Source organism: Amphiura filiformis, chromosome 4 (assembly GCF_039555335.1).
Source record: "Amphiura filiformis chromosome 4, Afil_fr2py, whole genome shotgun sequence".
In the NCBI taxonomy this organism is placed as follows: Eukaryota; Metazoa; Echinodermata; class Ophiuroidea; order Amphilepidida; family Amphiuridae; genus Amphiura; species Amphiura filiformis.
The window spans coordinates 59,200,098-59,214,859 of record NC_092631.1 but is presented as its reverse complement, the minus strand read 5'-3'; the positions used below and the strand labels follow the sequence as shown (position 1 = coordinate 59,214,859).

At 36.9% G+C, this 14,762-nt stretch overlaps 1 protein-coding gene across 1 annotated transcript; it reads left to right on the top strand.

Moving 5' to 3' along the window:
* The first annotated feature begins 4,729 nt into the window (after positions 1 to 4,729).
* LOC140151135 (uncharacterized) lies at positions 4,730 to 9,967 on the top strand. The gene is made up of 5 exons (XM_072173357.1): positions 4,730 to 5,459; positions 5,599 to 5,641; positions 5,771 to 5,836; positions 5,992 to 6,055; positions 6,240 to 9,967. Exons 2-5 carry the CDS (start codon positions 5,622 to 5,624, stop codon positions 7,737 to 7,739), a joined length of 1,650 nt encoding a protein of 549 aa, XP_072029458.1. The 5' UTR covers positions 4,730 to 5,459; positions 5,599 to 5,621; the 3' UTR covers positions 7,740 to 9,967.
* Positions 9,968 to 14,762: the final 4,795 nt, after the last annotated feature.

The following is a 14,762-nucleotide window of genomic DNA, read 5'->3' as shown; positions in this document are numbered from 1 at the left end:
CAAGATTGCCATATCATGTCTATGGTGTGATCAGAGTGATTCTGAAGTACAAATGTAGGGATTGTTAGTTATACATGTATACTGCGCCAAAACTGGAAGTATCCTTACACTTGGAAGAAAAGTCCTAATTTTAAAACTACACCATGTTTGGGTAAATTTATTTGTTTAATAGATATCTAATCCGACACATTATGACACCCCATTGAATCCAATGTGACTTCAAGAAGCAAAGTTACAAGCATTTGATTAGACGAAGGTCCGGTTTTAAAAGTGACAAACTGGCCTATTCAAAACTCCACAGACTAGACATCTGGTTTGAGAGTGGGCGAATGGCGAATATGTGTACCTTTAATTTAAACAAACAAAAGGAACAAAAGAAAACTGAAACAAAACAATGAAATAAAATGAAAGTTATGAAAAGTACAGAGAAGTAAAAACTGAAATAAAACTGCATTAAATAAAGCTTTATAAAGCAATTATTTGTTGCGCTTGTTGGAATCTTTTTGCGCCTTGCATAGGCCAGTTTGTCAGTTTTAAAACTGGACCTTCGTCTATTCAATATTGCTTGTAACTTTACTTCCTCAAGGTCACATTGGATTCAATGTGGTGTCATAATGTGTAGGATTGAAGTACAATAAAAATTCCTTTAAAAAGGAATGGGCGCCCAATGGGAGTTTTGATGTGATGTGCTGAAATCCCGAGGGGGAGGGGTGCACTCCCACTTTGGAGGTGACGCGTATGGCGCAGTGTAGGTCTTCTGATGGATCAAGCTTGAGAATTATACTACTATAGGTATTGCCACCAGTCGACTTGTCGGGTGTTGCCTTGGTGAATCATACTATACTTTGTGGCTGCAGCGCTCGCATTCATTTAACTGAAAATGCCTTTCGAATAAAACGTAGAGACTACTCATAAAACACTATCATTGCTTCTTTCTTCAGCATCAATCAAATAAAAATGCACACACAATATGATGATATCGCTATATGCAACATTTTGTTGACGTTGTATTGGTTTGATTTACGTACGTCTATTCAGATAATTTTAGCTATACTGGTTTCAGGTTTTCCGCCGGGCTACGTGTTTAGATATGGGTGGCTTAATTTCAAGACCATGAGGAGATTAAATTAAGAAAATGCAAATGAACTTCGATGTAGAAACAGTAAAATGTTTTCATTAAAGTAGGATCAAATCAAATCGGGCCTCGCTTCTTTTCATTATTGATCCTGTGCGTGTGCATTAAGTCAAAGTCCCGTAAAACCATTAACCAAAGTGGAGTAAAATTGTACTTAGCCAAAATGGCGAGATATTTTGTTGGCTGACTACCCCTTGCTACCTAGGGCATTCTCGGCTCTATATGCATCAAATTATTCCAGTGGGAACTACGTTTTCTTCGCTTCACTTTGCATGCATGCTTTGCAGTGGCTATTCCTATGATGAGAGCAATTCTCAGTAGACATGATAGAGTTAGAGAGAGAAACAGAAATATATCGTTAGTCTAATTTTATCGTGTGTGTTTTCAATCCGCCCGCGTCTTCAGAGCGTCAAGCCTATCTGTCTGTCTCAGCTTGTCTCCATGTGTATAGATTTGTATAGGTTACAGGAGTGAGATAATTGCTCCAACACGAATTCTCACTTTCCTTTATTAGCGGTAACTCAGCGCAAAGCAGCGTGTTTGCCATTTTCATCACATATTAATGTAGAATCTTAGATCAGAGCCGTATAGTCGTGGCAAAATACTGGGTAAAAATATCAACGTAAAAACAGGTGTGATTCTTAACTTTGCATGCTATGAGTTACAGAATAATTGCTCGATTAACAGCACTCAGTAGTCTATGGTGCACGTACGATCATTTTTACATTATTCCAAAAATTCAATTGAATTAGTGATATTTCTGTGATTGTTAAGCTTGAATTGTTGTGTATAGTAAATAAATGTAAAGTAGTGATTCTGTGATTGTCGTGTATGGTAAATGTAAGAGAGCAAATCATGTATATTATTTTATTGGATCCTCTGCAAACTCTTAACATCACTGATATGCTTAATGCAATGACAACTCTGTTTTTGATCTGTCATTGAACGTGTTGAACAGCATTCTATCGTGGACTTTCATCGAAATAATATTGGCAAGTGTTGAAGTGGTTTGTTTATAAAAATTGTTCAGATCTCCTAGCCGCATAAAATAAAACCTGCCGCAAATGAATAATGCAGTAATAAAAACGGATTGAATGTACGCAGATATAGTGAATTGATAATCAACCGCATCTGATATTTTTTCTTTTTTGTTGCATAAAATAAGATAGCAAGAAATGCATGGCGACATATCAATATATTAAAAGCACTGCAGTCTAGAAACAATAGTAGTAGAAAAAGAAGTACTGTTATCCCCGTGGTAGCAGTAGCAGTAGCAGTGGTATTGGTAGTACGCCCGGAGTATGCAGTATCGGGTACCTTGCAGCAGGAGTGAGTATTTAGGTACGCTCGTAGTATAGAAGTGCTATAGAGCGTGTTTATATAAATGGCTGTATACGGAAGATTATCCTGCATTAAAAATTCTTTTCTTAGTACTTAGTTAGGTACGCTAACACACTAAAATAACGGGTAAGTTAGCCCAGGCTATATTACACGCTCATCAAGTTGAGTATTCAGGGTAGTACATGTACTGGACGAAGTAGTATTCAGGTAGTTTCATATGGCTGGGCATATGGCTGACTACTAGCTACTACTGCAGTAGGCAAGTTGCATTAACATAAACTAAGTTCACGTGTGTATTTCCCAACAACGCTGACATTCAAAATAAAGGTGAGATTTTGCTTCAACATGTTCAATGAGATACTGACCATGCTGATGCTGACATGATAGTGTTAGGTCCTTGTAAATATATTCTGCATTAATTATCCACGTGACGTTATATATTTAATAATACCAAGCAAACACAAAACGTTTTGCACATCATTCGCAAAAGGTTAGAAAAGGTTGTCAGAAAACGTTTAAATGTCGGGTTATCATGGTTATATATTAAAAGGTAGGCCTACTAGTATATATGAAGGGTAAAAAACATTTTCATAACATTCAAAAAACAGAAATTTTGATAACCTTATACTGCAAATATCCTAACGTAATGTTATTTAAGTGTTGATAAAATATTTGCCAAAAATATGTTTCCCAAAAATATTTTACAATAACATTTTGAAAACCTTTTAAAAATATTGTTGTAGTGTATTTTCATACAAGACGTTTGAAAACGTTTTCATGGCCGTTATAACCCGATGTTATTAAAATGTTTTTACCAAAACCTATAAAGCCCAAAATATAACCTGTTTAAAATGTTTTTAAAACATTTTGTGTTTGCTGGGTACTGATTATGCACGCATTATTATAGTGATGATTATATTATGGATGTTAATTAACAAATAATTTCCCTTTAATAAGCAAAGGGTTTCCTAAACGATCATTAAAATGACTGTGCACTACGGTTTTTTACTAATGCAGGCATAACAGCAGTCTAATGGTTAACATTATTTAAGAGGTAAATTGCTTGCTTGCTATATAAATACAAATACTATTGTAATTATTTCTTTATACCATCATGATCATAGCATGCCTAGTCGGGGCTTTGCTATATTTTTACCTGGGCTGGGTGCTCTTGCAGCTTTTTTGGTGTCTTGCATATCGTGTGGTTCTGTAATATCCATTGTCAAAGTCAATACGAGACAGCCTGCATTATTGGGTTTCCAAGCATTCTTTTTTAACAACACTCACAAGAAATGGCTGAAATATAGTGCTATCTCTAAGTGGAATTTTGTGGTGGTACTGATACTGGCAGACATTAATTTTTCTGTGTACTTAAAAATACATTCGTTAAATTTTCACTTATTATGTTCACAGCACCAGAGGAATTTGGCCCTATATTTATTTTCTTACTTTCTTTAGATCATCTCCCGCAGCCGCACACATGCTCTACCATATTGGCTCGACATATTATATTCATTTTCTGTCATATTTTGCATTACTTGAATATGACCGCCTGCTAGGTTCAGTAATGGAAGTCAGTCAGTAATATTCGGCGGGCAAGTGAATGCCATATAGGTAATGATCGAGTCAATGTGAAGTGACAGAAAAAATTGGCGCTGTGATGATACATATTGTGGCGCGGCATAAAAAAATACGTAGCGTGCCAATTTTGGTTAAGTTTTTATGAAAAAAATATTTTCGATTAAGTTTTATGGCATGGCACATGTAATAAACTCACAATACGGACTCAGTTTTGCATAGTATTTTTGTTTTGCTGTTAAACTGGAAAAATTCCTATGTGTCATGCATGATGTTTATTATTACACATGATAAATACAAAAAGGTTGTGATGAGGCCATGGTCATTTGAAATGCGCATGCTCAGTATTTTCATGGTTCAAAAAGACTACTGAAGTCGAGAGATAATGTTAAACAGACCTTTTCCGCATTAGGTTCGCAAACAGTGTGATAATCAGAGTACGTGTTATTTGTAACCTTTTGGCCTAAACCCGCAATCGCATAAAATAGTCGTCTCATTATAAATCCACAGTGCAAATAAATGTCAAATAACACACTTGGTGTCAGGTGAAAATTTGAATATGATTTGCTGCAGCAGTTGCCACGCACTGAGTACCTACAAATGAGATGCGAGCGAGGTAATTTGCATCACAGTGGCGACAAGATTTGGCTTTATGTATTTATTCGAAGACGGTGAGAGTGCAGTGAGACGCCACTAGCCTAGTGATATGTTTTCCTTCGCCTTTGCTTGAACTTGAGACTTACGGTTCGATGTGGCTCAGCGCACCGCGGTGTTGAAAAATATCGAATAGCACACCGAGGCTTGCCGTTCATCCAATCCACACAACTACACGCCGTGCTCATTAATTTCCCTCACTGCTTTAGCTTGAGGGAAGGGAAAGACAAGCGGGGACATAAGCACGCAAGGGACGGGTTGATAAAAGCGGCCTGCACATTATAGGAGAGAGTCATAGGATAATAGAGAGCGAGACAGCGCCTTGATCACGCACGATAAACCCTGAGTGACACCAGCCGACCAATCCTACTCCCAGGACCCGGCTGTCTCATCAATTTTTTCATTGCGGCGTTCTATATATTTTGCTAGTTAATATTGGCACGCATGCAGCATTACCACTCATCGTAACTGCTTGCTTATGCTGCTTGCCTGCTTTTACCCCGCCGCTCTGATAATAAGGCACTACCTTCGCGCCGGCGCACAGCCGTTTTCCGGCCCGTATAGCAATTTACTGATGCATCAGTGTGACCCGCTGACAACTAGGGACATTTAATATTACCGCATATATCACCGTGTATTCTGCACAGCCCAGTCGTTTTTGAGAGCCACTGCGAAAAACAACATGGAGCTCAGTGATATTGGTGAGAGAGTTTATGCAGCAGAATCTTTGCTCAACAGACGAAGCCGTAAGGTTAGTACTAGTAGTATAGTACATGTACACCCCAATTGTATATTTGAAAATACTCTTTAAATACGCTATATTAATACAATGTACCGTGTTCTATTGTTGTAGTGCTGATTCTATGCAATTTCTATTCTTGCTCACACAGGGGAAGATCGAATACCTTGTCAAATGGAAGGATGGTCGATCAAGTAAGTAAATCTATTTAACCTTGTCTACGCTATAATACATTCAATTTTATAATTACGTGTGTACGTATAATATTATTCATTGCGAGTATGTTTACTCACTTTTATTATATTGTCCCTGCACGTTTACAGATACAGTACGTGGGAACCTGAAGATAACATACTAGACGCACGGTTACTGGAGCAGTATGACGAAAAGTAAGTACTTGGTTTATCGACTCTTGACCTACCGTACGCTTAGTATTAGTATTCCAATATGGCGCTCACATAAAACTCAGTTCGTGTATGCGGGGGCACCCTATAATATCTCAACAGTTCACACTTTTACACACGCTTATTACTTAATATTTCAGACGTAAGGATCAAGATACAGCTACAGCTGAAAAGAGGAAAAACAGGAAAAGACGCCTGAATGAGGTGAGAAAAAATATTCGTTGTTTCTTGGGCTTGATAACTAATTTAAAGTACTCTCTAAAACTTAACTTAAAATAAATTAAAATAAATTGAAGTGATTGTTTTTATAAATACAAAATTATTTCGTTAATAGATTACCATCGTTGTTCAATATATTTATTTGATTGTTCAATGAAATTTGTTACAGAATGGGTCGGATGTACTTTCATCTTCGGAACATGAACTTAAAACGGAAGAAACTGGCGACGGCGACCCAGCTGGTTCAGGCGACCGGCCAACACCAGCGCAGCCTAAAGCTGACTGCACACCGGAGAAACGTGCGATGACGTCACAACAAGATGGCTCCAGTTCAGATGATAGCAGTAGCACGTCGGGTGATTCTGATACTACAAAACAAGATGTTCCCACTGGCGGCAGTGGGACTGACTCGGATGAAAATAGCAGTAGCGAAAGCTCGTCAACAACATCATCAGAACCAGCACCCAAAACTGAGAGTAGTGATAAAAAAGATGCTGAAAAGACTGATATTTCTGCAGATGTGGATAGTAAAACCAAAGATTCCAAGAAAGACATTGACTCCATTAAGGTTTCTGTATCTTCCAAATCAAAGGCAGATAAGAGTAGTGGCGAATCTGCAAGTAAGACGGATGATGTTCCTGCAGTTTCGTCTGAGGCAGGTCCATCACATACTTCAACTGATAGTAAGGTCATAACAGAATCAAAATCGGATGATGTGTCTCCGGATTCTAAAGAAAACAAAGATGACGTCACCAATGATTCCAAGTCTTCTTCAAACTCTCAAGATGATTTGCCTCTTGTAAGCATGGTCAAAAAGTCAAAAAAGAAGTCGAAGAAACGGAAATCTAAATCAAAGCTTTCGTCTCATTCGAGCTCATCTTCAAAGATTCAGAAACTGTCTTTGTCTACCAAAGAATCTACCAAAGTCAAAGTGAAAAAATCGAAATCTTCATCACTTTCCTCCACTACACACAAGAAGAAACGTAAGAAGAAACGTTCATCTTCAAGTTCGCCAGGGAAAGTAAAGTCTGGTTCCAAACGATCATCTTCCAGCCATCAAACTCTCTCAAGCGGTGAACCAACGCCTAAGAAGAAGAAAAAGAAGAAGAAGAAGTCATCTTCGTCTTCATCTTCGACAACCAAAACAAGCAGTAGCAGCACCGGTAGTGGAAAGAAACGCAAGAAATCTTCTTCCAAAGAGAAGTCAAAGTCAGGCCATCGTCGTCACCACGATAAGAAGAAGAAGAAACGCAAGAAGGTGTCATCTACTGTGCTTTCATCTGAAAGTAAAGAGGAGTTGCAAAATTCTTCTGGTGAGAAGAGTGTTGTTGCCAGTGATGCCAAAGATTCGTCTGGTGCTACTTCGAAAACTGAGGATCTGAGTATCGAAGGGAAAATTGTAAAGACAATCCTGAAAACTAGCACAAGTAGTAAAAAAAGCAGTAAGGGCAAGAAAAAGAAGAAGAAAAAGAAGAGTTCTTCGTCTTCCGCGACGACTTCATCAGCCAAGGAACAACCACCAATTGGAATGTTGTCTATAAAGTTTCCGTCATTTTGCCAAAGAAATTTAAATCAACTGACAGTGATTCAGTATCGGACGCGAGTGACAAACCATCTATTCCTGATGACGATCCTTACAAGTTTACGAACAATAACAACGATATGGTAACAGCCAATCAGAACAAAGTATTTGATCAGGTGGTCAAGAAAGTTGAACGCACACAAACCAGTGAAAAACTGACTTTGTCGTCATCGTCATCGACACCGACATCACCTCCAATTAAGAAACCTGTTGAAAAGGTGTGTCTTAAGACTTGGAAAGAGTCAAAACAACGTGAAAAACTTGGGCTTGCCGCTATAAACAAGGATAAAGTTTTGTTAGGAACGGAGAAGAAGGTCGGTGAACCTAATAGTTCATCAACACCATCGTCACCACCCAAACAAGAACTAACCACAAATTCTCAAAATAGTGCCAAAGAAACTCCGAAGACTGTCGAAAGTGCAACTAAGGATGTTAAAAGTAACATCATTGTGACATCTCAATCTGTGGAAATTATTTCATCGAAAAAGGAGGATATTAAAAAGGTCATCATTAAGGTTTTGCCGCCGAAAAGTGAATTGAAAAAGAACACAACGCAAAAGGAGAAACAAGTTAAAACGCCAGAAGTTGCACCACCTAAGGTTTTGTCGCCAAAAGCACCAGCAACACCAACAGAAACGGAAACGCCTAAAAAAGCTGATTCAGTTGGAAATATACCAAAGAAATCAACCAGCGATGTTGAAAAGCCTGTAAAGAAACTTGAAAATGGACCGTCTACTAGTAAAAATAATTCGGAGAGCCCATTGAATTTATCTGTCAAACGGAAACATATTCCAGATGAACCTAAGCTTTGGCGTCCCACATCCGCCATGTTGGATCATGTTCTCGTCACAGACGTGACAGCTCGAGATTTCACCATAACAATTAGAGAAAGTTATACACCTGAAGGTTTCTTTCAAACATGTGCTTAAAACCTGCAAGCCAATTATGGAATATTACCGGGATATATTTCGCCAACATTGTGTATATAATGAAGTGAATTATTATTGTACAAAATTTATGCTCATGCAAGCATTGTGTATTCGTAGAGCTCCAAAGAAAGCTTATGTCTATATCTTCCGTGATAATGAATTATTCAGTATTATATGATGAGATATTTAAAGTTGTGTGCTACCTGTTTTTGTGATGGACAGTTGTGAATATAGACTTAACCTTCGTGTATTCATCTTGGAGAAAAGTATATACACAGAGTCATCTTGTTGAATTTTTAATATCATTGTACATTGTACTTGCAATTGGATTTCAGTTGTTGACACTAGCTGTGTTTAACCATATAGATAGAGAGAGAGCTGTCGTCTTCTAATATTATGGCCTGCGGGTTCTTCATTTTATCTCCGCCTATATCCTGCTTGTACAAAACACTCTGTGAATACAATGTACATTTTGTTGAGGAATTCCCTATAGAACATTGGATGTATAAAAAGATGGAAACCAAACACTGCTATTGGCCAATGGGGCCCCTCACGTCGTCAGCAAGCGCTTCTATTGAAGACTAGGATTATTATATAAACTCAAGTTGGAAGGAATATATAGCTAGTGATTATTAGCAAAATTGTGACATATTCTTGCTTAATGCTATTTCACTTAATGTAGTAGTGTTTGTTTTATGTCTATATTATACGTTCGTCAGTTTGGTTGATGTTTCTGCTATACATAAATAGTACACATTGTCAGCACTTTGTACATAGGAGTACAGTGTCAACCATGTACAATGTATATTTTACTGTAAAACCGAAACTGTGGAAAGGTTTATGCAGGGTGAACATGTGATATATTACTACTACTCAAAAGCTACATAACTATAATGATAATATACACAACTCAAAAAAAGGAATATTTATTATATTGAGCGTCGATACTTTAGTGCTAGTTTCACCACTTATCATATTCAATATATCAGCTAGCAGTCTGTCTGTACGGAGCGGTAAGGGTGATTACATAAACACTTTGCCTGCACGATGAACATCCGTAATAAATGCAGTTTCCATTCTGAGGAGCAATTTCCAACTGGAGGACTCATTATAACCGGACGATATACACTTTGGAATACTTTAAAATGCATTATCATGCCATGGCCGGATATAACAAGCAAGCGCTAACAATATGGAAATTTAGACAATTTTGTTTTTCTTGTCATAATAAAAATAACAATAAAAGCCCCTGTCATAATGACTTTTTAACGTCAACAATTTATAGCGGATAAATGGTTATTATGACGTTGGTTTGAATGTAATTGGACGCGTGCGTACACACGTCACTGTAAACGCCCGCTTTTGTGTGCCCCCATTTGGTATGAGTCAAGTACCATCGAATATATAATATATTCAAAGGAACTTTTTTCTGCTACCGATCTTGAAGAGTGGCACCGAAAATGATGTTCGCCTTTTTAAGGGCAATACTTGAACATTGTTTAGTATGCATATGCACGCTGTTTTGCATAATAATGGTCCAAATTATGACGAAATTGATTATAACGAAAACAGTACATGCGGCTTTAACTTTTGAACGAAGAAAATGGAGATATTATATATAATTAATAATTTAAATTGAAATGCGATTACCTTATTGATATTATAATATAGTATTATATAATATAAAAGTTGCATTTGAGCTTCTCTAAGTGTTACATGTGCAAAAATTATCGATTGAAAGTATTTTGCAGACGATCCCGATTAATAACATTGGGGATACGATACCGAAGATCTTGTCACAAACTAATTGTAATATGTTACCCCACTGCCCCCATCAAAATAAACATGACACAACCTATACTGACTAAAACTAATCTAAAGGCTAAAAATTCGTGGTGTACGAGTATTACAATACATTTTGTGGTATGTGGATGTATACTGTTTGCCGGTAGCTGTACAATGGATCGGCCCCGCAGGTCAAATGTCAGGTTTGTTTATGATGTGAGTAGTGGGGGTAACTTAATCTATCTGTGTCAAAACCAAAACAATGAAGTACAAGCATCGGTAATGTATGGTATTTCACACTTAACGTACATCGAGCCGGACTGGCTGTCATTGTTGTAAAATGATGGCTAATTATTCACAAAATGTCTTAAAAACCACTAAGGAAAAACTACTATAGTACTAGGCATAAAAGTTGACGTATAAAATATTTCTTTTCTTTTTTATTTTTATTTTTATTTTTTTTAAATCTTCATTCTTCACCCGAAGTTCGCGCAGAAATGGATTAGTGAATGTCTGCGTTCTTTAAAGACTGTAGCCATAGTAACGCCAAGCCGTCGAGTGCAGGTCAGGAACATTTTGCACATCACTTGAAACTGAAAGAGACATGCATTAGAATATCATCATGACATCTTCGTAGACTGCAAGTTGGGTAAACGATGTTCAACGTTCAGGTCAGATTTCAACAGTCTCAAGTTATTGAGCAAACAGTTTGTTCAAATTTACTGGATAAAATGTGCAACATTTGGATAAATTTAACCAAAAGCATCGAATTTTGCACAATAATTTGGACTGCTGATAAGCTGGTCATGTTGGATAACGTTTGGTAAAGGTATTTTTACAGTGTAGTTGTCTACCGTTATCTCTGATGACACCAAAATATTGTTGCTCGACTCTGTAATGTAAGAATGGGCTATTCCAGAAAATAGGTGCACACCCCCTATAGAGGAGTAAATTTTCAATCAAAGAAATATCCGGATTTCCAAGTCTGCTTTCAGAAAACGACTGGATTTCCAGTTGCCAATATTACTGGAAAAAGCTTGGAAATCCAATCAATTGAAGGAAAAATCACGGAAATGTCGAAAATCAGCTCTCAAATTGAGGATTTCTGATTTTAAACTATTTTTCTGCTGGATTTTTTTGCCTTTGGGCACTTAAAAAGTCCGGATTTCCAACAGTCACGACTGGACAAAAAGTCCGGATATCCGAACTCCTCTATAGGGGGTGTGCATCTATTTTCTGGAATAGCCCAATGGTTGGGGTCAGATTATAGTATCATGCATGAAACATAAAATGACAAGTATAAATGATAAAAATGCATGATACGTACATTGCCACACCTATAGTCTGTATACCTTCCTCGAGTCAGTAATTTAGATATTATATTTTATTGCATCTTTAAATGTAATGATGAGAAGTATATAAAAGTATATACATTTTCAGAATGGAAATGATGCAAATAATCCAACTAGCATGACATGCTAAAATTAACAGTTTTTGAAAAAATCGCAAAATTTGATTTTAGTTTACTGATTCGAGGAAGGTATACGGACTAATGTGTCATGCATATGCGTACATTTTACAAAAAAGTCCGGATTACACTATCTGATTCCATCATTTCTACATTGTGTAGGGCCTATATGGAATCCTACTGAAATGTGATCTTCATCTAAAATAGCTTAAGAACTCTGGTTCAAGGAATGAAAAGATCATGCATAATGATATCAGCTCCGGACTTATACGAATGCACCTTTCTCTATTCAAAACAATACGAGTGACGTTACTAGTATATTTGTCTGATTTTTTATGATAATACCCTTCACAATAAGTAACGCTATTCAATACGTTTTGAATATTGCGTAACTGTTTATTTTAACGTTTAATATTTACTTTGTTTTTGCAATATCTGCGAATATTGCAATTCTTACATTTAATTGAATTTAATGTCGCTTGCACAATAAAATAGAATGTATTATATACTGCCAATTGTTTCTGTGTCAATTATTTTGAGTGAGTACACCCACACACCCCATCATCACACTCTATTCTATTTTCTCTGTTCTATTTCAAGTATACGGCCTATGACGTACTGTACCATGTAATTTTATTCCGCTATATAATCCCGGTACAAATAAATCCACACATCAACACGCTATATAACCTATAGGCAGGCATGTTTGATAAAAAAACAAGGTAGATGTTAACAGATAACTTGCCTTTAGGGGCGCACCATTAGATTTCCAGGGGGGCATGGGAGTTTTTGAAAAAAAAAACTTTGCCCACTAGTGAGAAAAAAAAAAAACTTTGCCCACTAGTGAGAAAAAAACAAAAAAACTTTGCCTCACCGATGAGTAAAAAAAAAAAATTTCCCCCACCCAACTTTGTATAAAAATGTACATTAAAATTGAAAAAAAATAACTTCGCCGCCGAAGGCGGCGAAAAAAAAAAATTTGGTGCTCTTGGAGGCAAAAAAAAAAATTCTGTCTGACCCAAACTCCCATGCCCCCCCCCCCCCCCTGAGAATCTAATGGTGCGTCCCTTAATAATATACAATACTGCTAGAGAAGTAGAGAAGACAAAAATCTTTTTGCGCGGTCGGTACTTGTCAGAGCTAGCAAGCGAGAGCAAGCGATCCAGCTTGAGGGAATTTGAGAATTACAGAACACTTACGGGGAGGTTGCCGTCACTAGCGTTAGCTTACCATTCCCCACTGGCCATATTTGGCATTGTTAAATATTTTTCACCCTCATTTACATGGTTAATCACCTATGAATTCACCATGCTGCATATAGCTATAGCCTGTGTGTTATCATCACTGTTTATCATCAAGTTGATGGCAAGTGCAGCAAGCGAGATATTATACTTCATCTTCCTTCAACTCATCACTTATCACGTGAGTTTAACCAGGAGCATCGTGCCTCGTTTGTGAGACTTGTCGTGGTCAGGTCATCAGTGCCAATTATAATGTGCGAAAATCCCCTCATTTTAAATTAGTGCCTTAGTGCCAATCCGCCATTTTCATGACATTTTTTTCCTCTCACTCAGTCTTCTGTTTCCTCTCCTACGCAAAAAGCTGAGTGAGAATATTATACTACAGTAGTTAGGATAGAGAGAAGAGAAAAACCCTTGCAGGGCATATGAGGCACTTAATACGTAGATCGATGACATGAGAAAGTGTGTCTGTACCATGGCAAGACGGTTAGAGCCAGTATACATGCATGCAGAATATACAAGCCAGTAGGTTTTGAGTTTATACTTGAATTGCCTGTTTGCCGCAAACATACGAAGCCGCCAAATCACTTCCCAAAATTGTATGCCCATGCAAAAACGACTTTATACGATTCAATCGCATGATCATAATTAACGATATAAACAAGGAAGAAGTACTACGGCGTACAACAAAATCTAGTTTAAGATCAAAATTATTCACAACACTAGAGACACATCTCAGTAATCTCAAACGACAAGATACAGAAAACGTTATATAGCTAAATTATGCAAGACATAAATTATATTCATGCAAATCTAGTCCGACTAAATACATAGCATTAATTATTACATATTGAAATAGGGAAGTGCTACGCCTCGTATACACACATGTGTGCATAGAAAACACCATTCACTTATTAAAGAACACATTCAGCTAACATAATGCAGGCAGGTTGTATAAAGACACTATATTAATCTTAAGACATGTTTAATTTATCAATTTCTCAATACATTATGACTAAAAACCTACTCGAAAGATCGAACCACTCACTTTATTAAAATCATTACCACGCACAGTATTATTATTATAGATTCACGACAATTTAACCACTTTATTGTTCCCACTAGAGTCTGCACGGAAATTGGTTTATACTACGTTGATAAAGTATCCACTTCCAACAATTTAAAAAGCAATTTTAAAAGCTTTAAAAGCATAATATGTGATTATATCGTAAAAAGCATATTATAATGTTCTTATGCTTAAAATAATCAGTTATCCGTCCACACGATCTCAAACGTAGTACTCCCATGCACATATAATTTCCACATCCGTTCTGTTAAAAGTGATTTGCATAATTACTTCATGCATACCTGCTATATACATATACATGTATGCAAGCTAACTACAAGAAATCTTTCTATCAAATATGAGACAGTATTTTATACATATAGCACGAAGCATGCAGCACGAAGAATAACATTCTGCTTTATTGCAAAAGACAGATGTTTTATGAAAATCTTCAATACAAGATACTCTAAGTAGATTGCCTATGGTTTATATAAATGATTGTTAGCATGGTTAGCGTATAATTAGCATGCGTTTTACTAATACACCGATGCCGTTCACGATTAGTGCATACAACGTATGAAAACATAACAATTATGAACCGAAATTCTTCATCATATACCC

Bases quoted from the DNA above. Each gene is read 5' to 3' on its own strand.
- LOC140151135 (XM_072173357.1), top strand. From the start codon at position 5,622: ATGGAAGGATGGTCGATCAA. The intron at 5,642-5,770 runs GTAAGTAAATCT...GCACGTTTACAG, and splicing joins ATGGAAGGATGGTCGATCAA to ATACAGTACGTGGGAACCTG. The intron at 6,056-6,239 runs GTGAGAAAAAAT...AATTTGTTACAG, and splicing joins GGAAAAGACGCCTGAATGAG to AATGGGTCGGATGTACTTTC.